The sequence below is a fragment of the Haliotis rubra genome, unplaced genomic scaffold (genome assembly GCF_003918875.1).
Source record: "Haliotis rubra isolate DU_JTF1 unplaced genomic scaffold, ASM391887v1 Scf1368, whole genome shotgun sequence".
Classification (NCBI taxonomy): Eukaryota; Metazoa; Mollusca; class Gastropoda; order Lepetellida; family Haliotidae; genus Haliotis; species Haliotis rubra.
The window spans coordinates 216-27,999 of record NW_025765301.1 but is presented as its reverse complement, the minus strand read 5'-3'; the positions used below and the strand labels follow the sequence as shown (position 1 = coordinate 27,999).

The window sequence follows — 27,784 nt, the reverse complement described above, 5'->3', positions numbered from 1 at the left end:
TCATTCAAACAAAACCTGTCACTACTGAACGATCTTCTTCGCTTAAAATCATTAAAAAACACTACCTTCGAATGATACATATTTTTGGATTTACAATGTTTCCGGTAAGTGACAAGCTACCACTGTACAGAAACCTGGTGACAAACGCAACCCTAAATGCCGTGACATAAATAATATCATTCCACGGGTCAATTGACGGTGTCCGTTATCATCCCCTTCTATAACGAAGCATTGACGCCCTTACTACGTCATGTGCATACACTACTACACCGAACACCATCTCACCTGTTAAAAGAAATCTTATTGGTAGACGACAGAAGCACATTTTTCGTATCTATCAGGAGCCGATTTAGATCGTTATTTTTGAAATACTGGACAAAAGAATTAGGATACTTAGAAACAAAAAGAGAGATGGTTTAATAAGGACCAGAATGAACGGTGCCAGGAAGGCCAGAGGAGATGTTCTTGTGTTCCTGGATGCACACATGGAAGTGGGCGTGGCATGGCTGGAGCCCCTTCTGGAACGAATAGTCAGTCAGCCACAGGGTGTAGTTCAACCCGACATACTTGACATAGAATACAGGTAAGTTCAGGATCCTAATAATTCTCTACTTTCTTTACTTTGAATTGATACTGATAGTACAGAATGCTGTGACACACTTCCTGGCATATTAAATATGCATACGTCAGTGCATCCCGGGAAGATATTTTAAACATAACGAAACTTGATTCTTATAGAAAGGGCAACATCAGGAACCTTGGTATTTTATGGAACGTTTCAATCTTTCACAACCTGAGGTGTCCACGTATGTCATTGTCACCTAAATGCTAAATGTCCAGGACCTCCAAGTACTGATACAGCTGATATACGGTTGACCCAGAGTTTTCTGGCATCATGAGGAAGTATATTCGGAGTACTTCCTTTTAACAATAGTTCAAATATTGGTATAACGAGTGACGTACACCAAGGGACGAAAGCAGGGTGGCTGAAAAGATTGGTTGGAACATTGGTTCTGATGATGGGTTGATCAGTGAGTGCGTCGGTTCTTTACCACCCAACTGGCGGCATTCCATTAATATCACGGGGGTTGGAGTTAAAAAGCAATGGAAGATCAAACACTGCACTCACTTGGCTGCTTCACCGCCGTAAATGTGTAGATGAGAGTCAAGTTACGTCACGGAATCATCCAGCCGCCTTCTCGTTTGATGTAGTATGTTGTGGTTTGCATTGTTAGGTGCCCCATGATGTATTTTTGGGAGTGTGAATCCCTCATGAAACCCCATTGAAATCGCTCCAGTAACTGCTTCATAACCATGCCTGTGGAGTTTACCAAAGGTCACCTGATGACTGTGCAAGAATTAGCTCATGTGGTGTAAAAGAAATCCATAATGTAGGCAGGTAGTCATATTCGTCAAACTTCTAAATGCCTTTAAAAAAACATGTTGTGATAGTGTACGTCTACAACTCTTCACATTGTGCCCTCACTTGCTTTTTCAGACATCCGAAAACATCCAACCATTCCGTTGTCAATGGGGAATCTTACAAGAAGGAACAAGATAACACCAGGCCTGGCATGTCTTGGGAAATGAGGTAAAATAGATTAAGTAATAGCCAAAAGAATAAGTTGCTGACGTTACATGTGCAACATGTGTAATAAGTAGAGTTGCTGACGCTACATATTGCAACATGTGTAATGAGTAGAGTTGTTGACGTTACATGTGCAACATGTGTAATGAGGTAGAGTTGCTGACGTTACATGTGCAACATGTGCAATGAGGTAGAGTTGCTGACGTTACATGTGCAACATGTGTAATGAGGTAGAGTTGCTGACGCTACATGTGCAACATGTGTAATGAGGTAGAGTTGCTGACATTACATGTGCAACATGTGTAATGAGGTAGAGTTGCTGACGTTACATGTGCGACATGTGTAATAAATTAGAGTTGCTAACGTTACATAATGCAACATGTGTAATAAGGTAGAGTTGCTGACATTACATGTGCAACATGTGTAATAAAGAGTAGAGTTACTGACGTTACATGCAACATTGTATGTGCAATGAATAGAGTTGCTAATAACGTTACATGTGCAACATGTGTAAATAAGATAAGAGTTACTGACGTTACATGTGCAACATAATGTAATGAGAATTAGAGTTGCTGACGTTACATGTGCAACATATGTGTAATGAGAGTAGAGTTGCTGACGCTACATGTTGCAACATGTGTAATGAGGAATAGAGTTGCTGACTTTACATGTGCAACATGTGTAATGAGGAGGAGTAGAGTTGCTAACGTTACGTATTGCAACATGTGTAATGAGGAGTAGAGTTGGCTGACGTTACATGTGCAACATGTGTAATGAGGTAGAGTTGCTGACGCTACATGTGCAACATGTGTAATGAGGTGGAGTTGCTGACATTACATGTGCAACATGTGTAATAAGGTAGAGTTGCTGACATTACATGTGCAACATGTGTAATGAGTAGAGTTACTGACGGTACATGTTGCGACATATTAGTAATAGAAATTAGAGTTGCCTAACGTTACATGTGCAACATGTGTAATGAATTAGAGTTGCTGACATTACATGTTGCAACATGTGTAATGAAATTAGAGTTGCTGACGTTACATGTGTAATGAGGAAGAGTTGCTAAGCGTTACATGTGTGCAACATGTGTAATAAAAGAATAGAGTTGCTTTGACATTACATGTGCAACATGTGTAATGAAATTAGAGTTGCTGACATTACATGTTGCAACATGTGTAATGAGAATTAGAGTTGCTGACATTACATGTGCAACATGTGTAATGAGGTAGAGTTGCTGACATTACATGTGCAACATGTGTAATGAGGTAGAGTTGCTGACATTACATGTGCAACATGTGTAATGAGGTAGAGTTGCTGACATTACATGTGCAACATGTGTAATGAGGTAGAGTTGCTGACATTACATGTGCAACATGTGTAATGAGGTAGAGTTGCTGACGGTACATGTGTGACATGTGTAATAAGTAGAGTTGCTAACGTTACATGTGCATGTGAAATGAGTAGTAGGTTGCTATTGGTACATGTGCAACACATGTGTAATGAGTAGAGTTGCTGACGTTACATGTACAACATGTGTAATGAGGTAGAGTTGCTAACGTTACATGTGCAACATGTGTAATGAGGTAGAGTTGCTGACATTACATGTGCAACATGTGTAATGAGGTAGAGTTGCTGACATTACATGTGCAACATGTGTAATGAGGTAGAGTTGCTGACGGTACATGTGTGACATGTGTAATAGAGTATTAGAGTTGGGTTAACGTTACATATTGCAACATGTGTAATAAAGGCAGTTACTGACATTACATATTACAACATGTGTAATGAGTAGAGTTGCTGACGTTACATATTTTAACATGTGTAATGAGAGTAAGAGTTACTTTAACGTTACATATTGCAACATAATGTAATGAGGTAGAGTTGCTGACGTTACATGTGCAACATGTGTAATGAGGTAGAGTTGCTGACGTTACATGTGCAACATGTGTAATGAGGTAGAGTTGCTGACTTTACATGTGCAACATGTGTAATGAGGTAGAGTTGCTAACGTTACATGTGCAACATGTGTAATGAGGTAGAGTTGCTGACGTTACATGTGCAACATGTGTAATGAGGTAGAGTTGCTGACGCTACATGTGCAACATGTGTAATGAGGTAGAGTTGCTGACATTACATGTGCAACATGTGTAATAAGGTAGAGTTGCTGACATTACATGTGCAACATGTGTAATGAGGTAGAGTTGCTGACGGTACATGTGCGACATGTGTAATAAGTAGAGTTGCTAACGTTACATGTGCAACATGTGTAATGAGGTAGAGTTGCTGACATTACATGTGCAACATGTGTAATGAGGTAGAGTTGCTGACGTTACATGTGCAACATGTGTAATGAGGAAGAGTTGCTAACGTTACATGTGCAACATGTGTAATAAGGTAGAGTTGCTGACATTACATGTGCAACATGTGTAATGAGGTAGAGTTGCTGACATTACATGTGCAACATGTGTAATGAGGTAGAGTTGCTGACGTTACATGTGCAACATGTGTAATGAGGTAGAGTTGCTAACGTTACATGGTGCAACATGTGTAATGAAATAGAGAGTTGCTGACGTTACATGATGCAACATGCAACATGTGTAATGAGGTAGAGTTGCTGACGTTACATGTGCAACATGTGTAATGAGTGTAGAGTTCTGATGACGTTACATGTGTAATGAGGTAGAGTTTCTGACGTTATATATGCAACATGTGTAATGAGGTAGAGTTTCTGACGTTACATGTAATGAGGATTAGAGTTGCTAACGTTACATGTGCAACATGTGTAATGAGGTAGAGTTGCTGACGCTACATGTGCAACATGTGTAATGAGGTAGAGTTGCTAATGTTACATGTGCAACATGTGTAATGAGGTCAGAGTTGCTGACGTTACATGTGCAACATGTGTAATGGGGTAGAGTTGCTGACGGTACATGTGCAACATGTACAATAAGGTAGAGTTGCTGACGTTACATGTGCAACATGTGTAATGAGGTAGAGTTGCTGACATTACATGTGCGACATGTGCAATGAGGTAGAGTTGCTGACGTTACATGTGCAACATGTGTAATGAGTTAGAGTTGCTGACGGTACATGTGCAACATGTGTAATAAGCAAGAGATGCTAACGTTACATATGCAACATGTGTAATACGAAATAGAGTTGCTAACGTTACATGTGCAACATGTGTAATGAGGTAGAGTTGCTGACGTTACATGTGCGACATGTGTAATAAGTAGAGTTGCTAACGTTACATGTGCAACATGTGTAATAAGGTAGAGTTGCTGACATTACATGTGCAACATGTGTAATGAGGTAGAGTTGCTGACGTTACATATTAATGCAACATGTGTAATGAGGTATAGAGTTGCTAACGTTACATGTTGCAACATGTGTAATAAGGTAGAGTTGCTGACGTTACATGTATGCAACATGTGTAATGAGAATAGAGTTGTTGCTGACGTTACATGTGTACAACATGTGCTTAATGAGATTAGAGTTGCTGACGCTACATATTGCAACGCATTAAAGCATGTAATGAGGAATAGAGTTGCTGACTTTACATGTTATTGCAACATGTGTAATGAGGGTAGAGTTGCTAACGTTACATGTGCAACATGTGTAATGAGCGTAGAGTTGCTGACGTTACATGTTACAACATGTGTAATGCCGAGAGGTAGAGTTGCTGACGCTACATTATTGCAACATGTGTAATAATAAGGTAGAGTTGCTGACATTACATGTGCAACATGTGTAATAAGGTAGAGTTGCTGACATTACATGTGCAACATGTGTAATGAGTAGAGTTGCTGACGGTACATATTGCGACATGTGTAATAAGTAGAGTTGCTAACGTTACATGTGCAACATGTGTAACGGAGAGTTGCTGACGTTACATATTGCAACATGTGTAATGAGATTAGAGTTGCTGACGTTACATGTGCAACAGCATGTGTAATGAGGAAGAGTTGCTAACGTTACATGTGCAACATGTGTAATAAGAGTAGAGTTGCTGACATTACATGTGCAACATGTGTAATGAGGAAAGAGTTACTGACATTACATATATGCAACATGTGTAATGAAGATAGAGTTGCTGACATTACATGTGCAACATGTGTAATGAGGTAGAGTTGGTGACATTACATGTGCAACATGTGTAATGAGGTAGAGTTGCTGACATTACATGTGCAACATGTGTAATGAGGTAGAGTTGCTGACATTACATGTGCAACATGTGTAATGAGGTAGAGTTGCTGACATTACATGTGCAACATGTGTAATGAGGTAGAGTTGCTGACGGTACATGTGTGACATGTGTAATAAGTAGAGTTGCTAACGTTACATGTGCAACATGTGTAATGAGGTAGAGTTGCTGACGGTACATGTGCAACATGTGTAATGAGGTAGAGTTGCTGACGTTACATGTGCAACATGTGTAATGAGGTAGAGTTGCTAACGTTACATGTGCAACATGTGTAATGAGGTAGAGTTGCTGACATTACATGTGCAACATGTGTAATGAGGTAGAGTTGCTGACATTACATGTGCAACATGTGTAATGAGGTGAGTTGCTGACATTACATGTGCAACATGTGTGTAATGATGAGTAATGAGAGATTGCTGGTGAGTACATGTGTGACATGTGTAATAAGTAGAGTTGCTAACGTTACATGTGCAACATGTGTAATGAGGTAGAGTTGCTGACGGTACATGTGCAACATGTGTAATGAGGTAGAGTTGCTGACGTTACATGTGCAACATGTGTAATGAGGTAGAGTTGCTAACGTTACATGTGCAACATGTGTAATGAGGTAGAGTTGCTGACGTTACATGTGCAACATGTGTAATGAGGTAGAGTTGCTGACGTTACATGTGCAACATGTGTAATGAGGTAGAGTTTCTGACGTTACATGTGTAATGAGGTAGAGTTTCTGACGTTATATGTGCAACATGTGTAATGAGGTAGAGTTGCTGACGTTACATGTGTAATGAGGTAGAGTTGCTAACGTTACATGTGCAACATGTGTAATGAGGTAGAGTTGCTGACGCTACATGTGCAACATGTGTAATGAGGTAGAGTTGCTAATGTTACATGTGCAACATGTGTAATGAGGCAGAGTTGCTGACGTTACATGTGCAACATGTGTAATGGGGTAGAGTTGCTGACGGTACATGTGCAACATGTGTAATGAGGTAGAGTTGCTGACGGTACATGTGCGACATGTGCAATGAGGTAGAGTTGCTGACGTTACATGTGCAACATGTGTAATGAGTTAGAGTTGCTGACGATACATGTGCAACATGTGTAATAAGCAGAGATGCTAACGTTACATGTGCAACATGTGTAATAAGTAGAGTTGCTAACGTTACATGTGCAACATGTGTAATGAGGTAGAGTTGCTGACGGTACATGTGCAACATGTGTAATGAGGTAGAGTTGCTGACGGTACATGTGCGACATGTGTAATAAGTAGAGTTGCTAACGTTACATGTGCAACATGTGTAATGAGGTAGAGTTGCTGACGTTACATGTGCAACATGTGTAATAAGCAGAGATGCTAACGTTACATGTGCAACATGTGTAATGAGGTAGAGTTGCTAATGTTACATGTGCAACATGTGTAATGAGTATGAAGTTGCTGACGCTACATGTGCAACATGTGTAATGAGAAGTAGAGTTGCTAATGTTACATGTGCAACATGTGTAATGAGGGCAGAGTTGCTGACGTTACATATTACAACATATGTGTAATGGGGCAGTAGAGTTACTGACGGTACATGTGCAACATGTGTAATGAGATAGAGTTGCTAACGTTACATGTGCAACATGTGTAATGAGAGTAGAGAGTTGCTTCTGACGCTACATGTGCAACATGTGTAATGAGAGTAGAGTTGCTAATGTTACATGTGCAACATGTGTAATGAGAGCAGAGTTGCTGACGTTACATATGCAACATGTGTAATGGGGTAGAGTTGCTGACGGTACATGTGCAACATGTGTAATGAGAGAGTAGAGTTGCTGACGGTATGATGTGCGACATGTGCAATGAGGTAGAGTTGCTGACGTTACATGTGCAACATGTGTAATGAGTTAGAGAGTTGCTGACGATACATGTGCAACATGTGTAATAAAAGCAGAGATGCTAACGTTACATGTGCAACATGTGTAATAGAAATAGAGTTGCTAACGTTACATATTGCAACATGTGTAATGAGGTAGAGTTGCTGACGGTACATGTGCAACATGTGTAATGAGGTAGAGTTGCTGACGGTACATGTGCGACATGTGTAATAAGTAGAGTTGCTAACGTTACATGTGCAACATGTGTAATGAGGTAGAGTTGCTGACGTTACATGTGCAACATGTGTAATAAGCAGAGATGCTAACGTTACATGTGCAACATGTGTAATGAGGTAGAGTTGCTGACGGTACATGTGCAACATGTGTAATGAGGTAGAGTTGCTGACGTTACATGTGCAACATGTGTAATAAGCAGAGATGCTAACGTTACATGTGCAACATGTGTAATGAGGTAGAGCTCAGGGTATCGCTGTTGGCAACGTATGCACAAAGGAATTCAATGTTGACTCGACTGATCCCCCAAACACCAATATAACATATTCACAGGGTGTTTGACAAACATCGTGTCATCGTACTGCTCTTCCAATGATATAATTCATAGAGATCAGAAGGGAGCATGGAAGTTATGTTGGAGATGCAAGGGTCAACTTCTCGTACAAAAACAAATATTTTGGAAGAGGTTAAAACATATCCCCTCAACCTATTTACAGCTGCGAATTTACAGCTGCTATTAACGAATGTAACGGACTTTTTTATTCAGCTGTAAATAGGTTGCGGTGATATATAACCTCTTCAAAATATTCGTTTTAATACAAGAAGAATCCCATTCGCTGTCTGGGCTGCGTGTAGAGGGGACAAGGGTCCTGAGCTGATGATGAGCCTTACCAGCCTGACTGTGCCAGGATCACCCGAACCCTCTCTGCTGCATTGTGATCTTAATTTGCCAAACATAATTAATAAGATCATGTTTGATACCGCCCCAAACTTTGACACAACTACTGCAGGAATGGTCCAGGCTGTGTAAATGCTTTGCAGACTAGAGATGCAAAACGCCAGGACAACCGTGTATTGGTGGGAAATACCAAACAAAAACAATAGGTTTGAAAAAGGCGATGAGTAATAACCTTATAAATGCATATCGCAGCCACATCTGCTTAGAAGTTGCTCCGTTACTTTTAGTCGCAGTTATGAACATTCATATTTCTATCCAAAGAAGAAATAATCTGAAGTGTGAACAATTCCTAAACTTTAAAATCATGTTTTGACATATCCTGGAATCATTTTCTATTCAGCTTTTAAAATATCAAAATCTCATTAAATCAAAACACGCAACATTTCAATTTTCAAAGACTTCAGTTCTTTACTGAATGGTTATAAATGACCAAAAGCTCAATGTAACAAACTTGATCACAAAATGATTTTGGATTTGTAAATGTGTTTAGAGTAAATACTTTCCTCTCCAGATGTCATTGTATGCGACCTTTGAACCTCCTATCTTCGTTGCGAACATGATGATATCTTCCAATCGTGTACATATTTTGATGGGATTTAAACATCGTCAACTCCAGACAATGTCAACGTGAAAGTACTCATGAGATATGATTCCCATCTTTGCAGCCAGAATTGGTTTCCGTTCCCACCCTACCTCCACCAAGCTGGCTATCGCCAAACAGATGCCTTTCCATCACCAGCATTACAAGGATCGGCCATTGTGGTTCGAAGGTCTTACTTCATGAGTATCAGAGGCTTTGATGAAGGACTGAACATCTGGGGAGGCGAGCAGCTGGAATTGGCGTTGAAAGTTTGGATGACAGGAGGACGAGTTGAGACAGTCCCATGTTCTATTGTTGGCCACGTGTTTAAAGATAACCCGAATGTTAAAACAGACAAAGAGGATATTGCAGTTACGAAGAATGTTTTACGTATTGCTGAAATATGGATGGATGAGTACGCAGACTTTGTGATTGCAAATTCTAGAGCTAATTCTCATAATGGACACTTGCCTACTTTGACGTCACAAGAAGTTGAATCGATTCACGAGGGAAGGCATTTCAGGGAACGAATGGGGAGCAAGACCTTTAAATGGTATCTCGAGCATGTATTTCCTGAACTGAAAGTTCCATCAAGGGATGATCTATTGTGGGGAGAAGTCATGAAGGATGACAAGTGTCTTCTCGTCGTGGATGATACCTTTGTTGCTTTTGACGATGTATGCGAGTCATACGGCATTACTTTCAAAACAATCTTTTCTCTAGACAAACGGGGTAGTCTCCGGAATAATGGTCAGTGTTTTGGCTTAGATGCACAAACTATGAACCTTGTGATGATCCCGTGTTGCAAAGAGGATATGGCTGAATCTGTTGGTGAATGGGAATATACAGAACACGATCAGCTGATGTACCGAAGTCCTAGCGGAACATACTGTTTAAGTTTGGTTACGTCAAAGGACGCCATTCATATGGAATCCTGCGAGTCTACAAATGAGCAACAGTCATGGTCCTTTCAGATACGGTTTGAATGGGAATCATGAACTGAAAAGCCAGGTTAAAAAACCTAGTTGAAGATATTGATTTTCGATATTGATAAAAACCGCTCGTAATATTAGATATAATATCCTGGCGAAGGCACAGAATACCGAAGGGGCAGAATGGGGGTCCATGGACATAAATTCAAGGATCCCAAGACAAGTAGCATCTAAAACGTTCGTCTATAGGTGTGCAACAGGGATGGAAATAAGATTCAAGATATTTCTTGTTTTAAAATTAATACAGTTGAAAAAATGCAGCGTAAGGAAAACTATTTCATTAAAAAGATGTGTCCATCTTTGAATTGGTAAACATATATTTGAACTTGTATTTACCAATGCCGTGGATGAGAGAGCGGGCAGACTCAAAATCCACTAACCCCACAAAACTAGGTTGAAATAGCCTTCACAGAAGCGGTAAACCTAAACTCAAACAGATATCCTCAGCCGGAAACAAGCGTCACAACAACAGCCGATACAACAACAAAATGTCTTCATCTCTATTTTGAAACACGTAAGAAGTTGGATTGGGCACATATGATATGTTTCTTATGGACATTTCATGTACTTAAGAGGGAACACCAGAAAGCATGGAAATGTAGAACATTGTCAGTGTAGCGATAGTGAAATATGGCGTTGTGGAGAGGTCATGGGGCGGTGGAGTAGCCTAATGGTTAAGCGTTCGCTCGTCACGCTGAAGACCTGGGTTCGACTCCCAACATGGGTACAACGTGTGAGGTACATTTCTGGTGTCCCCTGCCGTGATATTGTTTGAATATTGCTAAAAGCGGCGTAAAACTAAACTCACTCACCCACTCACCGTGGACAGGTCTAAAGTACTGTCGGAAATTCTTTTTTTTCCAAATTTATATCAACAATTTATTAAGTTGATATGTGCAAGTGTGGAATATCTGTTAAACTAAGTTCGGCCTAACTACAGTCTCAGTGGTAGGGAGATAGGAAACGTTAAAAAAGGACTTTACTGAGGAGATATTAGTGCAGAAAGTCCAATGCGACTTATTTGGAACAGACCATGGCCTTATGCAAATTAGTGTGCGATGATATTGTATTACAAAGGATACTTTTTAAATGCCCATTTTGAAATTAGACTTAGCTTCATTATAAAAGATAGCTGACGTAAAAATGATAACTTTAATACTGAAACTATTAAGGATGCAGAACCATGGAGTCTCATTGTCACTAGAAAAATAAACAGGTAAGAGGGGTCGTCTCAAAAGCAACACCAGGACGGGTGTCGCAGATGGCGGTTGGGGTCGGGCTGGGTAGATATCTGGATAGAGATATCAGCTGAAATAAGATTATACAATTATTGACTTCTAGTGAGGTTGATCCAATGATTTATCGACCGAGGTGAATATCACATGTCCAAGGTCGATAAATCATTGGATCAACCAAACTGAAGTCAATAACTGATTTATTATGTGACAAAGATACTGAATACCTGTTCTTCTGTGACATAGGAGAGAGACTCAATATAAGCTGGAATAGGCTTACAGCTTTCAGAGGCAGTATTAATAAATGAAAGCATTTTAAAAAAAATTCAACTTGTTTGTTATCACAAACTTTTAGATATCTTTCAACAGTCAATAACATTTCAACATCTTTAAAATATCACAGTTCAAATATTTCAAGTCTCAATTTCAGCAGTGCGGAGTTCACAGCTGGAATATCCCAAATCTATTTTTAGCCACGGGAGATGTTTGGATTGTTATATCAATGTCGAGGTTGACATCACTTAGCGTCACAGCTGTCATGTGATTAAATGGGCCAATCAGAAGGGCGGAAATCTACCCGTCATATAATAAAATCCTTTAGGGGAATTAAACTGAGGAAGTAAACGGCATGTCATAACAGTTTACAAATACTATCCAGTCCTTTCGAGCCTCGGGTGGTCATGCCACCTATATATTTAGACATTTAATACGATGGCCGATTTAAGATTTTCTATGGGTATCATACTCTTTCATGTAAACTTTATGAAAGAAGGACGCGCAAGATGTTAATCAATAGATCAGACATATTCAACACGCATGAAAAAGCAAAAATATCTTTGAGATGGCCCCTTGTGCCTGTATGTAGCACATGCATTTCATGCCAGGTGAGTCAACGGTCCGTTGTCATACCTGGCTGAGAGACCTAATTGCTATCTATAGTCTGATCTATTGTTTTCAGCAGCTATTGGTATTTATTCTAAGATTTGCCCGGTTTTACGAGTAAGCATGCTTCTATTAAGCACATCCTATTAAGCATCCTACTGAACGCCCAGTTAGGCCGATGTGAGTTATTTCGACATATGCTATTTGCAATTGTGTAAATTGTAGGGATACAGAGTAACAGCCTAAAAACAGTTGTTTTTTTCTATTTCCGACAGTACTTTAGTAACAATGACGCCGTGCTGTGGCGCGATGACAACGACGTGGTACGTGTAGATGCCTGTTTATTACGATCATCAGAACGAGCACTGGTACGAGTCACCTGATCTGACTCCAGAGCGAATTCTTGAAGGCAGATAAACATTCCCAGTTTTCAACGCAGATATCTTGGCGTTTTTAACCCCTCATAGTTTAACACTGTCAAATCGAAAAGAGTTACCCAGATATATTAATCAACTGGAAATACATGTTTTGTCTCAAATGTTTAGAATACAACCACATTAGATAAATATAGTTGTCACAGCAGCCACAAACATTGCTGTCCTGGAGAAATGTCAGCTGTGACCAATTAGAATTTTGTTACAATAGAAGTTTGTTTGCAAAATCAATGGTTCTTTGTGAAGAGGTATATGTCGGCATTTCTACTCCACTGTAGCACAATCTGGCAAAATCTATTCAACGGCTGTTATTAAAGAGATATTGATATTACAATGCAACAATATCTTCTACTATATTGGAATATACAACAGATGTTTCTTTCACTTGTGTCTTTCACTTATGACGCCATTGCGATGTTTATTATGGGGATTAATTAAAGCCCTTGAATTCAATTTAGTACTTTTTGTTGTCGTTGTTTTTTTGAAGCAACAATTCAGGCAATTAAGCTTCGCCCTGTTTTTCTTTGTCAATTTGCGCATACTCTTTGAATCACTATCAAATAGTGATCGAGTAGGTATTCATGAAAAGTTGAGGGTATGCTGCTCTAGAGCTGGCAGCCGTCACAAATTATTATTTTATGGGTATTTATATAGCGCTATAATTCATCACATCTACATGCATATGATCAAAGCGCTTTGTTTTTACCTCGATCATTGGATGTCAATCCCAACGGCACATCGTATTATCAATCTCAACTCCCTGGGGATCATACAACTCGTGCAGCCACTAGGCGCACCAAGTAAATGTGGCTTTCCCATCCTTACGAGGTACCCATTCACAGCTGGGTGGACTGGGACACATAGTCACAGTACTTTGTCCAAATTTTATTGCACGTTGCTGTATCCGCAACTGGGTGTTTGCACATATTCATGTGGCCACCACTTGGTCATTTACTAACAGATTCGTGGGTTCTTTAAAGTGTAAAGGGTGTAATGTACACTAGGGGTTGTGACAAGACTGAAAGAATCCGCACACAAAGTTGACTCCAAGGATTGTACACCCGCCTCGATCCGGGCACCTTAAACTCGCTTGATCACTAGCCTGGCGCCATAGACAGCTCGCCCACCACGCATGTCATGTGACGGAAACGCCCCCATCTACCATACAACATTTTCAGAGCTTTTCTGCAGCCTTGAATGTTGTGCAGAGGTCAAACATCTTTTCTACAGGGGTGATGTGAGGTTCTTCCACGTCGAAACAGAATACTCGACCTTGTCAGTGCATAAATGTCAGTGATCTGCACCCCTTAGATCAAAAAGTCTTAAATCAATCGTTCTGAAACAAGGCTTTAAGTCATCTGACTGAAACGTCCAAAGAGACATTTGTTTCTTTCCACGATTCCATTATTAAAATCACTGCATACAACGAATCTGCATGCTCGGAGACCACATGTTCTAAATAAAGACGACAATTCTCTTTCCACATCCATGAACAATTTTTCCGACTATACAACGACACTTGTTTAAGAATCGATGCGAAATAGTAGTGATAACAGGTATTCGTAAAACAGTTATTAATATGTCAGCTTCAATTTAAGGCAAAATGACATTTTTGAGGCCATGATGGCAGTGACCATTACAAGTTATCCATGTACGAGACACTGGAAAGTACTAATGGGACAACATTCTTGCGCCAACTGTTTTGTCATATCTAAGCCGTGAAGCCCAAACCGTAATATTGCTGGAATGTTGCTAAAACGGCGTAAAACTAGATTCGCTCAGTCAATCACTCATTCCCACGCCTTGCAGTTCCCCGTGTTAAAGGCGACAAGGGGTTAAGCCTCCGCTCGTCATGCTGAATACCCGGGGTCGATTCCCCACAGTTTTTTTAAAATTAAACTTGTTTATTATCACAACCTCTTAGATATCTTTCAACAGTCAATAACATTTCAACATCTTTAAAATATCACAGTTCAAATATTTCAAGTCTCAATTTCAGCAGTGCGGAGTTCACAGCTGGAATATCCCAAATCTATTTTTAGCCAAGGGAGGTGTTTGGATTGTTATATCAAACTCGAGTTTGACATCACTTAGCGTCACTGCTGTCTTGAGTGAGGTGACCTTAATATCAATTGTGGATACTGTGTAGCCATATACTCCATTGTCATGTCTTCAGATATAGCACTCTGAAAAGCGAAATTACCTCGTTGAAAGAACACAATGAGCATATGCAAGTATCTAACATTGTAATGAAACAAGCTGTCGAGTATGTTCTTGAACAGATGGCAGACATTAAAGAGCAACTCACTTTGAATAATAGAGATGTAACAATGGCGTCGAAAACAAGCGCAGAACAATTGCCCACCACTCAGACGGAAACATTGTTAACTGAGAAATCTGGACGCAAAGAATGTAGGTTGACATCAACAACAAAAACAAACATGTGACACAATTAACAAATTTATTACTCAAATAATTAACTTTAAAAATCAATACAATTCACGGCAGAACAATTACAATGACAGTAGAAGCGTGACATTAATTATAGATTACTATTCAGTAAAAGTACAACTGCACTTGGAATTCAAGATAAACAGTTGGAATGGCTGTTAAATCAATGATCATAATTATAACATTCACCAACTACAGCAGGTGTTGGTCCTGGGATGGAGAACAGGAATAAGCAATCCATGTCTGCACAACACCGCTGGTCTTGATGTAATAACCCGTGAAGGTCCGGGTTAGAATGAATCTTCAGAAACCCATGCTTGTCGTAAGCGGCGACTAACGGGATCGGGTGGTCAGGCTCGCTGGCTTAGTTGACACATGTCATCGGTTCCCAATTGTGCAGGCCGTTGCTCATGCTATTGATCACTGGATTGTCTGGTCCAGACTCGATTATTTACAGACCGCCGACATAGAGCTGGAATATTGCTGAGTGCAGCGTAAAACTAATCTCACTCACTTCATGTAATAAGGGAGTATAGGGACTTGGGTTTGTCCACTTACCCTCCACAATATTCGATAGTATGCTGGATCAGCCTTTAACAGTTCAGACCCGTGAAGATCCGGGTTAGAATTGATCTTCAGCAACCCATGCTTGTCGTAAGAGGCGACTAACGGGATCGGCGGGTCAGGCTTGCTGACTTGATTGACACATCTAATCGTATACCAATTGCGTAGATCGATGCGTACGCTGTTGATCACTGGATTGTCTGGTCCAGACTGAAGCATTTACAGACCGCCGCCATATAGATGGAATATTGCTGAGTGTGGTGTTAATAACCAAACCAAACCATTCGTCATTAACAGTTCTATAATACTTCAGACGACATTAACTCCAAAACCATCAATAAATAATAACTACACAATGCTTACATTTAACAAGTAATTCATTGAAACAACAAATTATCGTTGACAGAAACAATGAAATACAATTACAACATCGTTCAAGAAGAAACTACATCACATATATGGTAGACAATTAGAATGGAGTAGTTTCGAAATTCTGCTTGTTCCGCATACAAAAGACTCCATGAACAGCGTGCCGTTGCGCAAAGCGATCTTAGCGCTAAGGTTACCGTAACTTCCATACCTTAACATAGAATTAAGGTAGCCTGAGCACTGAGGTTGTTTTGTACAATACCACCCAGGTCTAGACATGGAGTGTGCACCCTGTGCTGTTTCTGCTCCAAGCCATAGTGAAGATGCTGCTTCTGAAAATGGGCTGTTTCATTTGACAAGTTTCTTTTAATTATCTTTTATAGTTGAAGTTAAATGTGTCCCGTGTTACGTAAAGGCGACCAAATATAAAGTTTGTGCTTGTATGAACGTGTTGTGTTCATCACTGACACCTGTTTATAAAAATCGATTTTGGTCAAATAACCTTTGAGTCTACTATGAGGATTGATGCAGCTAAGGTCCATGCAGGTAACAAAGGCACTGTCCCCATGGTCCCTAGTATGGTGATCTACCTTCGGTTGCTGGTGATCTGTACCCTGTTTGTATATTGTATTGTTGTCTATAGTAATATATTTTTATTATAGCATAGTTTGAAGTTACGTTCTGTGATATTGTAGTTATTTTACTGTCTTTTAACAACAGGTTTTTACATTCTAAGTTTATTCATTTTAATATATAATTTGCTCTGTCTGGCTAAAATGTTGCATATATGAGCTCAATATTAACTCACTTACTCACTACATAACTACAAGGATTTAATTAGTCGATTGAAGTTAATAGAACAGAGATGTTCAAAATACCGTGTGAGTTTAGTTTTACGCCGCTTTTAGCAATATTTCAGCAATATCACGGCGAGGGATACCGGAAATAGGCTTCACACATTTTACCCATGTGGGGAATAGAACTCGGGTGTTCGGCGTGAGGGGCGAACGCTTTAACTACTAAGCTACCCCACAGCCCTTGTTCAAATTAGGCAAAAAGAGCTTCAGTAAACAACATGTATACCAAACTGACGTAAAAACGATTTGGTGTTTTGCGTTTGGGATACTTTGTATATCTTATTCGTATATTCAATTTTCAAATACCCTTGGCTATTTTAGTCGCAATGAGTGTCATTGCGTATCAATCGCAATTGCGAGTACAACGAACTGTAATTCCAAGAGTGATTTTTGATGATAAATAGAATCCTACCCTCGTGTCTTCTGATATCAAATACATGAACACTCGCTGACAAAAGTAAACTTTATGAACTTGTAGTGATATATTTGATATCAAAAGACACTCTGGGGAGATTCTCTATATCCCTTGGAGTTCTTAATAACTGTAATTTACTCCACACGAAATTCATTTTAGAAAACAAATGTTAAGGGCAATCCAGTGAAAGATTCGATGGGCCGGATGCAGTTCTAGCGTTTAACAGGAACTTCACAAAAGAACCCTCGTGGACTATTGCAGTTGGCATCATCCCATCTGTACTGTCCGTCACTCCAGCGGTAGGACAAACAACAGTTGGCAGGCCATCCATCCTTCCCGCTTTGCTGCCAGTAGAACTTGACAATGGGTGTTCCGTCAAACCAGATCCAGTTGACCTTCCCCTTGCCCCCGATCCACAGTGAAAGCTCTGGAAAAGACGTGTGGTTAGTTGGTATTTTAACGCCGCACTCACCAATATTCCAGCTATATGGCGGCGGTCTGTAAATAAACGAGTCTGGACCAGACAATCCAGTGATCAACATCATGAGAATCGATCTATACAATTGGGCTCAGATGACATGTGTCAACCAAATCAAAAAGTCTGACCACCTGATCCCGTTAGTCACATTTTGCGGCAAGCATGGGTTGCGAAAGATTAATTCTAACCCGGATCTTCACGGGTTTAAAGTGAAAGGAAGCAATGTACTGATATCGAAAAGCTTGGAGACCAAGGATAACATGAGCGTTATTGTGCATGTTCCTCTGTATAAACGACGCTACTTAGGGTGGACAAGTTTTGAAAGGGAACATAGAGCTTGATGAGTAATTATAAACAATTTCAAACCTGTAATTGTTCTTACAATTTTCTGTGACAATTCTGTTCGGGTTTCCGCTTTCTACACGTTTTCTACACATTGATAGTTGTTCATATATATTTTTACCGAAACCCATCAATTCATTAAATGTGTTAACAAATTTCATACAATTATGAAAAGGGAGATTCGTTACCTGAAAGTGTACAGTCTGCAACGAAGTTTATAAATTCGGTACAAGGTTTCGGGAAGTGACCGCGTGCGTGCGTGCGACATTCTGAATATTTTTACTGGCTATTTATGATAGTATTGTTAAAAGTGTATGGTTCCAATGACATTTATGAAAATATGTCCCAATCTGACACACGTCCGAATTGCGTAGATCGATGCTCGTGCTGTTGGTCACTGGATTGTCTGGTCCAGGCTCGATTATGTCGCCATATAGCAGGAATATTGCTGACTGCGGTGTAAAACTAAACTCTCCCACTCACAACGTGATATTCCAGAAATACTGCTTGATGCGGCGTAAAATATAGGATTTTGGACATTCTGCATTGTTGCTATAAAATATTGCCGAGGCATCTCTGGTGTTTAAAGCGTTTGCCAGTCACGTTGAAGATCCGGGTTCGATTCCCCACACGGGTACAATGCGTTAAGCCCATTTCTGGTGTCCCCCGCCGTCATATAACTGGAATATTAGTAAGTGGTGACAGGGGCGGAAGGGTAGGGTAACGGGTAAAGCGACCGCTCCTCAGGCTGAAGACCCGGGTTTAGATACCCCACATGGGAACAATGTGTTAGCTGACTCACCCACCCTTCGTCAACACGTATGTGACGAAACACGTGCATGCACGAAGACGCGAGCCTGAGTGAGTGAGTTTAGCTTCACGCCGCTTTTAGCATTATTCCAGCAATATCACGGCGGGGACACCAGAAATGGACTTCACACATTGTACGCTTTAACCATTAATCTACCCCACCGCTAATCTTATTGCCGACGCCACCCAAAAAAACTTCTTTTTTCCTTCCAACACCGCCGACTCAAACCTAAAACGCACCGCCTCGTCATATCAAATGTTAATTGATCAATCCCATTAATTAGTCGCTGCCACAAGTCCAAAGAACGCGAGAAATTGTAATAGGAATTACTGACTGACTGACTGACTTAGTTTAGCTTCACGCCGCTTTTAGCATTATTCCAGCAATATCACACATTGTACGCTTTAACCATTAACCTACCCCACCGCCCCGTAAGGCCTGACACAACCAGGTACCTGTTCCTCAAAGCGATCTTAGTGCTACGATGATCGTCAGACTATGTTAAAGCATGGTAGTTACCATCGCCTTGGAGCTAAGATAGCTTTGTGGACCGGGGCCCTGGCCATGAGAGATAACGTTAACGTACGGGTAGATTCTCCGTAGGTGACCATGAACTTGTGTTTTTCTTCCGTGTCTACCTTCATCAGGGCCCCTCCATCTGCCTTGCATACCTTACTCGCCATGTGCCACGTGTGTCGGGTAGTCGTTCTGTTCCGGTAGCAAATGTTCCCCCGGGGATGGTAGACAAATCCTCTCACACTGCACCCCTCCGCAGCAATCCCTGAAGGCCAATATCAAATATTTAAAAATGTTTGGGGGGTTTATTTAAATAAAATTTTGTAATATGATATCTAATGCAGTTCAACATCTGACTTGTACCAAATGTTTTCAAGGTGGGCGTGTCAAACGAGATATTGACTTGGCTTTGCATGCAACGGATGTCGCCGATGGAGCAGGATTCGCTCACCATTTCGTGAAAATATCTTTATTGATGTCATATTTTTCGAAATTCAGCATTGCAATATCCTTTGCTAAACTAAGAATTACTTTTGTTTCAACGAATATCAGTTGCCCAAAAGAGGTGCTAAAGGGCAAAAACGGAGTAGGTGGCTGTTTGCAGGTGTCATCTATTGTCCAACACTGTTTGCAGCTGTCATATATTGTCCAACACTGTTTGCAGGTGTCATCTATTGTCCAACACTGTTGGCAGCTGTCATCTATTGTCCAACACTGTTTGCAGGTGTCATCTATTGTCCAACACTGTTTGCAGCTGTCATCTATTGCCCTGTTCGGAGGAACTAGAATACCGAGAAAATATTTGAAGCAAGAAAATAATAATTGAAATAACGAGATGAAAATGGAAGCAACGAGAAATTTCGATAAAACCATTAATGCAGAGGTAGCAACACAACGGTTATATACTCGGCGTCATAAATAAAGAGTCAAGTGATACAAAGCACATGTAAAGACAAATTTCTCAGAATTGCTAGAACTAAGAGTGTCATCATAATGTTGAATGTGTTGGCAAACGTGACACATCGTGACATACAGACAAAAAGTTCAAACAGCACGAGGAAACAACCCCCAAAATGAAAATGACAAACATGAAGTACTCGGTCATTCAATATGTTGTGTGCCCTTCTCGCGCGTCCAAGACACAGGTGCACATTCTCCTCATGCTCCTTATCAAGTTCATTAGGAAAACTTGCTGAATCGCATTCCATTGCTCTACTAGAGCTCTGCGGAGTCCTGGCCACTGGTGCTGGTTGACACGTCGACCGAGTTCATCCCAGGCATGCTTAATTGGGTTGAGGTCTGGCGAGCGTGCTGGCTACTCCATCCTCTCTACACCCTGCTGCCTAAGGCATTCCGTGACAATCCTGGCCGTGTGAGGCCTAGCGTTGTCGTCTTGCAGTAGAGAGGGTCGACCATAAAAGCCATGCATAACTTGCAGGAAAGGCCAAAATCTCGTCAAGATAACGCTGTCCGGTAAGATTACGTCGACCGCGAGCAGTGGAGTACGTCCAGTAGGAGTTATTCCTCCCCAAACCATGATCGAACACCCTGCTGCGTTGAGGAATCCCTTACGTGACGCAGTGTTAATCATGTGTCTATCATCTCGGACTGTTGTGACTCTGGGGCGACCTGGTGGACATGCATATTCCACGGACCCACTGGCTTGAAATCTCTGGCACAGTCTACCAATAGCACTCTGACTCACATTAAAGCGGACAGCAACCTGCCGCTGAGTTTGACCAGGTTTTAAAAGGCCTATAGCCTGACCCCTTTCAGCAAGTGTAGAAAAAGGTATAATTTTAAGCTGCGATTTCAAACAGGTTCCTGAACAGTGAACGAAAGTAAAAAAGGGTCAATGTATGTGTATTGTCCTCCACTTAGAGCGACTTGCACGATCGAATCATTGACATTAAGAGGCAGGTGAATTTCTATATTGACAATTTGACTTAAAAATATACCATTTGTAACAGAATATATCGGACGTTAAATGACGCAATATTGACATTACAACGGCCTGATAATATTTTTCCATCCTGTTTAGAAACTTTGTAAAACACTCAGTTGTATATATTTCAAACCAAACCGAAGATTTTACAACTTTTAAGAAGTAGTTTTACCAATAGCTTAACCCACCATTAATGACGCCGAGTGTAATTATTAACACGCAGTCCATAATTGTTTACTCAGTTTGAAGAATATCTCCGCACAAGAAGTAACAAGCGCGACATCCACGAGCTATTCGCATTATGTTTTTAAAAGGCTGATGTACATTAAATCTTGATTTAGATAAGATACATTTGTAGGTGTGCATTTACCTGTGGAAAGGGTTTTGTCACTTTGAAATACCTGTCGGTACCGTCATCCGCTAGTTAATATTAAATTTCGTATCTTTATTTCCAGGTACACTCCAATTGAGACTGGATCTTGCCTCGAATCTAGATGGTTTGTTTACTTCTTAGCTGTTTAACGCCGCACCCAGAAATATTACGGTTATGTGGAGCCGGTGTGTACATAATAGAGTCTGGACCAGGCAAACCAGTGATCTACATCATGAGCATCGATCTACGCAGCTGGGATACGATGATATGTGTCAACCATGTCAGCGAGCCTGACCACCCGATCCCGTTAGTCGCCTCTTACCACAAGCATTGTGTTGCTGAAGACCAAATCTGACGTGGATCTTGAAGGGTCGGATCAATATGTAAATGGTCAGATTCACTGCTAGCTGCAGTTGAGACATATGTAAGAAATTCAAAAACTTTAAAGGACACAAGAAATTATATCGTTCACATTTTTATCAATATAGTAAATATATAGCCTCTCTATAGTGTTGCTGCTACATCTTCCTTTCACTATACCGTCATACCCCAACTGCGCAGATCAATGCTCATGATCGCTGGATTGTCTGATCTGCAGCAACAACAATAAAACAAAAGCAAAAAAGGAAAATCAAGGATTAGGACTGCGGAAAAGTGACCTTACTGGTGACAGATACTTTTCCATAATGCTTCACGTTGTCTCGAGGTGCCAACTGAGCTCTGTCTGTTATATTGGCATCTGTCAGGAAGCACTTCCCGTCCTCGTAGAACAGAGACCTACAGGAGGGGCGATCTACACACAGCTTGGCACAGGCTATCTCAGTTACAAGATTCATCTCCGGAATAATTCCCAATAAAATGTGATCAGAAAACAGAATTTCCATGGCGAACACCCCAATAACACAACCGGCACACATTGCTGCAACTTGTCACTGTGCTTAAGAAATTCTGAACGAGTTATATTAATAATTAAAAAGGAACTTGAGATTTGAGTTCTCCACTGTTGCAAATGTCAGTTTTGGAATGTGCAATGTGTAATGAACTCTCTGGGTCAAGGTCAAGCGATACTCTAGAACTTTTACATTGTAAAATCCCGTTCATCAAGGATACTAGACCCCTTTCTGGTAAAATATGTGTTTGTGCCATTTATAAACATATTTGGCTCTCCATCGGAATCGTGTGGTTGATTAAACTGCGATCCGAAATTTGACGTGACGAGCATGTACTCTGATGATATCACTGTAACCATGTGGGGAATAAATTCAATTCAATTCTTTATCGAACCCGGTCTGCTGGCGTGACGAGCGAGCACTTTAACCACTAAGAATACTTTTGATAAAACACATGTCCATAATTTCACTTTCTTTCAGACGCCGTGTAGCGATGTGAACAATTTGTTGTACAAATGTCTGAGAATATTTTAAAATACGCAGTTAATAATTGAAATGGTGAACACAACTAAAGAACATTTTGCTGAATTGAAAAGTAAATAATATTTCACCATTGAAATTCTAAACGATCCTGTATTGTGTATCGTTTATGCTGTAATGCCTTGATGTGACGGTGTTGTCCTTAACAACCTATTTATCCGACCAGAGAATTCACTGCAAAATCTATACAGCTATAAATCTGTAAGTATGAACATTCTCTCATCTTAATTTTACACCTCGCAGAATTTGTGATTAATATCAGTGGCACTATTGAGAGAATAAACGTTGTCTGCTTCTAACCAACAAATCTTAATCGAGAATTTTGAGACGATGAATTTCCGTGGCAGACAATTTCGGTGTTTTTTTATCTGGGGTTTCCATAACATCCTACCTTTTCCACAGCAACCTTGACACAAGACTTTTTCAGGTGACCTTTCGGGGGACATTAACTTCTAGTGGTAGGTTTCATCTCAACATTGAGTCAAATTTTCCAGGCATCCCATCCGTGACCTTTTGAAAATGTACATATATACTAACGGAAAAAAGAAACTGTGCATAACATAAAACTGCATAAAATAAAAGCTAAATTAACATGGAGCAAAGCACTTCGCATAAAATCTCATGTCACTATTATTACTGGTGGCGCCTGGCACGTGAGATTTGTGCACAATGAACTTACTCACTTTTACATGCTTTCTAACACCTGAATTTCACACACCTGACATTGAAAACTGGATTATTTTCTAGCTTCTGAAGTTGTGGAAAACACGTTAATGTCAACCTAAACTGCGCGTACGTCATGCCATGGCTTACAGAAAATCAACGTCATCTCATCACTGATTTCCAAACTTTAAAAACTGTAATATACTGACGGAAAAGGGTAACTGTGCATAACATAAAACTGCACAAAATAACAGCTATTTGAAAAGTTAAGATCCTAACTTAACATGGAGCAAAGCACTTTGCATAAAATGCCAGATAAACACTGATAAAGAAAACACCACAAATCATGATATTATCTTTTTGGATTAAAGAATGGCATAATATGAAACATTGCACAGTGATCTTTCTCAAGTAGTATATTATTTGACAGAAACAACATATCGAAATTTCCCCTGGTTCCCGTTATCAGTCTGGTTAAAAATTCAGGGACAACCGACAGCCACGTCATGGTCAAAACGGATGAGACTACCAGGACTGAGTGGGTAGCTTAGTGGTTAAAGCGTTCGCTCGCCAGATTGAAGACCGGGTCCGATTCCTACATGGGTACAATGCGTGAGGCCTATTTCTGATGTCCCCTGCCGTGATATTGCAGGAATATTGCTACAAATTGCGTAAAACAATATTCACTCACAATGAGGGTATCCAACAAGTTCCAAGACACAGATCATAGAGAATGCCAGAAGACTTTACCTCGTGAAAACAATGCCCCAAAAGACCAAAGTTTCAAGTTCGACCTTTTACTCTAGCCCCAATGAAACATGATCACAGACACACGGATGGAATTCCTCCCTAAGGACGAAAATATAAACTACTGTTCAGAATATTTCAAGAGAGCAGAAAAGGGCAAACGTCATGTATATAATGACTGCTACATTATCATGGAAGTCTTGCTAGCTGTGATAGGTAACTGACCCTATTGTTGAGGCAATATAAGATATATTGATGACAAAACAAGAAAGGCCACGCCCTAAACAAATCAGATCTGACTAGGAACCCAGATTGTGAGTGGCTGTATCCTCACGGGGACCTCTTGAGAGGATACGTAATTCCCAAAACATCCTGAGAAGCATATTTTGATCTACCACAAATCATTAATCGTAGTATGTTTGTTGTTCTACCAAAATCAGCATAATCGTATGTTTGTTGTTTAAATCCAGCTAGTCCATTACATGTGCTAAAATTCAGTTTTAACGCGCACAGCGACTTCCAGAAGGGCGGGTGGTCTGTAAATATGAGTGAGTCTTGGGTCCATGCATCAAATAGCGCGAGCATCGATCTGCGTGAGTGGGAACCGATGACATATGTCAACCAAGCCAGCGAGCCTGACCACCCGATGCCGTTAGTCGCCTCACAGTACGATGCCCAGCCTTGATCACTGGATTGACTGGTCACGACTCGATTATTTACAGTTACGCCGGCGGTGTAAAACTAAACTCACTCATTCACGATATGGCTGACATACGGCCGCTGGGCATATGAACTTTAACTCACTCACTCACTTACTTAACTTGATTGGATTGGGGCTTCGTTTTGTTCATTGATTGTCTCACGATTGTATCCAGGTAGTTAATTATTGAATAGATAAAAGAACAATCAAACAATTTCAGATGCTCTTCTGTGTAGTCTACTAATATACTTTGGAATGAATTATCACTGTATAGTGTCGTTTTACTTTGAACAAAGTGAATCCAATTCGTCGATTTGAAAACCGTCTTGTTGTAACTGTATAAAGAGTATGTTGATACATGTTTTTCCCCTCTGTTTAGGGTACAGAATATCTTGTCAGGTTGCAGGGGTATCCATTGAGCAGTCGACCTGGGAACCACGTTCCAACCACATCCAACATTCCTGTGACCTACCTGAGATCTTTTCCCATGACGCTAGGAAGTCGATTCAGTCAAGACTAAAGAGTCGGGGCCTACTGTCACCTGTCATTTAAACGTGTTTAGGGCCTTATTTAGGACTGACAGAGCAATTCTTCTAGGTTGAGAAGAACTAGAACATGTGTCTTCCACCCTACTGGTGGTATAGCATTAACAAACACGGAAAAAGAAGAAGAAGAAGAAAATTAGTTTATTAAGGTGTCACACATTGTTTTTACAACCAAATTCAATAAAAGTACATGTAATGAAAATGTCCATATGGCCTATATGATACATCAAATACATAATTGTGAAATATTTGCCATTAAAACCTATGCCCATATCACAGCTCAATGTATCTCCCTGCCGTGGTACCGACCACCGTACTGTGCGCGAGAACACCAGCATGTTCTAGTTACTAGCTAGAGGGTGTAAGTCACGCAACGCCCATGGTACTGAGAAATGATAAACGTTGCTAATCCCAGAACCGCCTTTGCTGACGTCATCCCCCAGGGACATCAGCACCCACGACAGGCCGACAACAAAGCACGTATACACATTTAAAAGGTTGAAGACATATATCTCAAACATGAGTGTGATGTGGTAGATACTGCTTATTATCGCTGAGCAAATTACTGGCGCTTGTACATTTTAGTAATGGAGTTGCTCGTGTTATCTGTGAAAAACCTGGATGAACTGGTTCTATTTCTTGCCCTATAGCATATCGCAAATCTGAATACAAACTGCAGTGAAGTGTACTTCAACTCTAACCACATTTTCACTGCAACATTTGCAAACACGAGTTTTCGGACGAGCATCTCCGAGGAGACAGTTGTCTTCAGACTCGCACAAGAGCTTGCACCTTGGCCCTGATCCATCGTTAAGTAATAACCATTCCGATATATGTACGATGTTTTGAACATTCACTTGCTTGAGTTGTGTGATTTTTGTCATTTTCCTAATATTTTAAGTTCTGAAATATACACACTGTCATTCAACCTGAGGACCTTACGATTGAGTCAGTTCAAGGACACTGTTTTAAGGTGAACCAAGCCCATGTATCAACTTGAAATACCTTAGGAACATTTGCGTCTTTGCAAATGACAAATCTCTTACTCAAAAAAAATTGAACCAAGCAAAGAACTGTATGACAATTTTAACAATGGTTGACATCCGAACTCTCAGCTTGCTTATATTATGATTCACCAGAATGATAGAGAAGAAACCAGGCTAGCTACCCAATCTGGAATTGTATGTCGCAAAATTGAAGAAAATGAAAGGAGGGAAACAGAAAATCAAATGTGAGAAAAACATATACACCATGGCCGTATTGGCCAGGAGTTGGTGAAGTCCTCAGATATGAATAATGATCAAAGAATTTGACCTCGAAGAACGTGGAAGTGGAAGATCGCTGTCCGGAAATGTGGTGCTCTTTAAGCACGAGGCAAAGCGAATTTTCCAATTGAGTGTTTCTCCAAAAAGACATTTAATGCCACCAAGACCTGCAAAAGAACATTGCAAAGAGTTATCTCCCCATGACACCATTTTTCAGAGCCTGGCAATGACGTGGCAGTTACATCGGGATCGTCTCAAAACATGAAAAAAGAAAGCTTGATGAATTTGATAGAAGGATTGTGAGGGACGCCATGTGTCGGTTACATCGATCCAATGAGTCCATATCTTCAAGCAAACTGAAGAAATATTGTTCAAAAAAGAAGACCATGACATCAATGTATCAAAGCATACCATATGCAAGCTCTTGCTCAAATTTCTGATATAGATACAAGAGATTGAGCAATCAGTCTTTAAAGACTTCAATACATCTACTTGTTTAAGATGGATTTGTGGATGATTATACAGGCCCATTTAGATTTGCTTGCAGGCGTAAATAATGTAAACA

General features: G+C 40.4%; 2 protein-coding genes across 2 annotated transcripts; one reads left to right on the top strand and one right to left on the bottom strand.

Moving 5' to 3' along the window:
• Window positions 1–431: 431 nt before the first annotated feature.
• LOC124268173 (polypeptide N-acetylgalactosaminyltransferase 5-like) lies at window positions 432–10,203 on the top strand. Its single transcript, XM_046703196.1, has 3 exons — window positions 432–583; window positions 1,499–1,591; window positions 9,291–10,203. The coding sequence occupies exons 1-3, from the start codon at window positions 432–434 to the stop codon at window positions 10,201–10,203; spliced, it is 1,158 nt and encodes a 385-aa protein (XP_046559152.1).
• A 7,413-nt stretch (window positions 10,204–17,616) lies between these two features.
• On the bottom strand, window positions 17,617–22,705 carry LOC124268171 (type-2 ice-structuring protein-like). The gene is made up of 3 exons (XM_046703195.1): window positions 22,534–22,705; window positions 19,622–19,816; window positions 17,617–17,831 (listed from the first exon to the last, which is right to left on the bottom strand). Exons 1-3 carry the CDS (start codon window positions 22,703–22,705, stop codon window positions 17,617–17,619), a joined length of 582 nt encoding a protein of 193 aa, XP_046559151.1.
• Window positions 22,706–27,784: the final 5,079 nt, after the last annotated feature.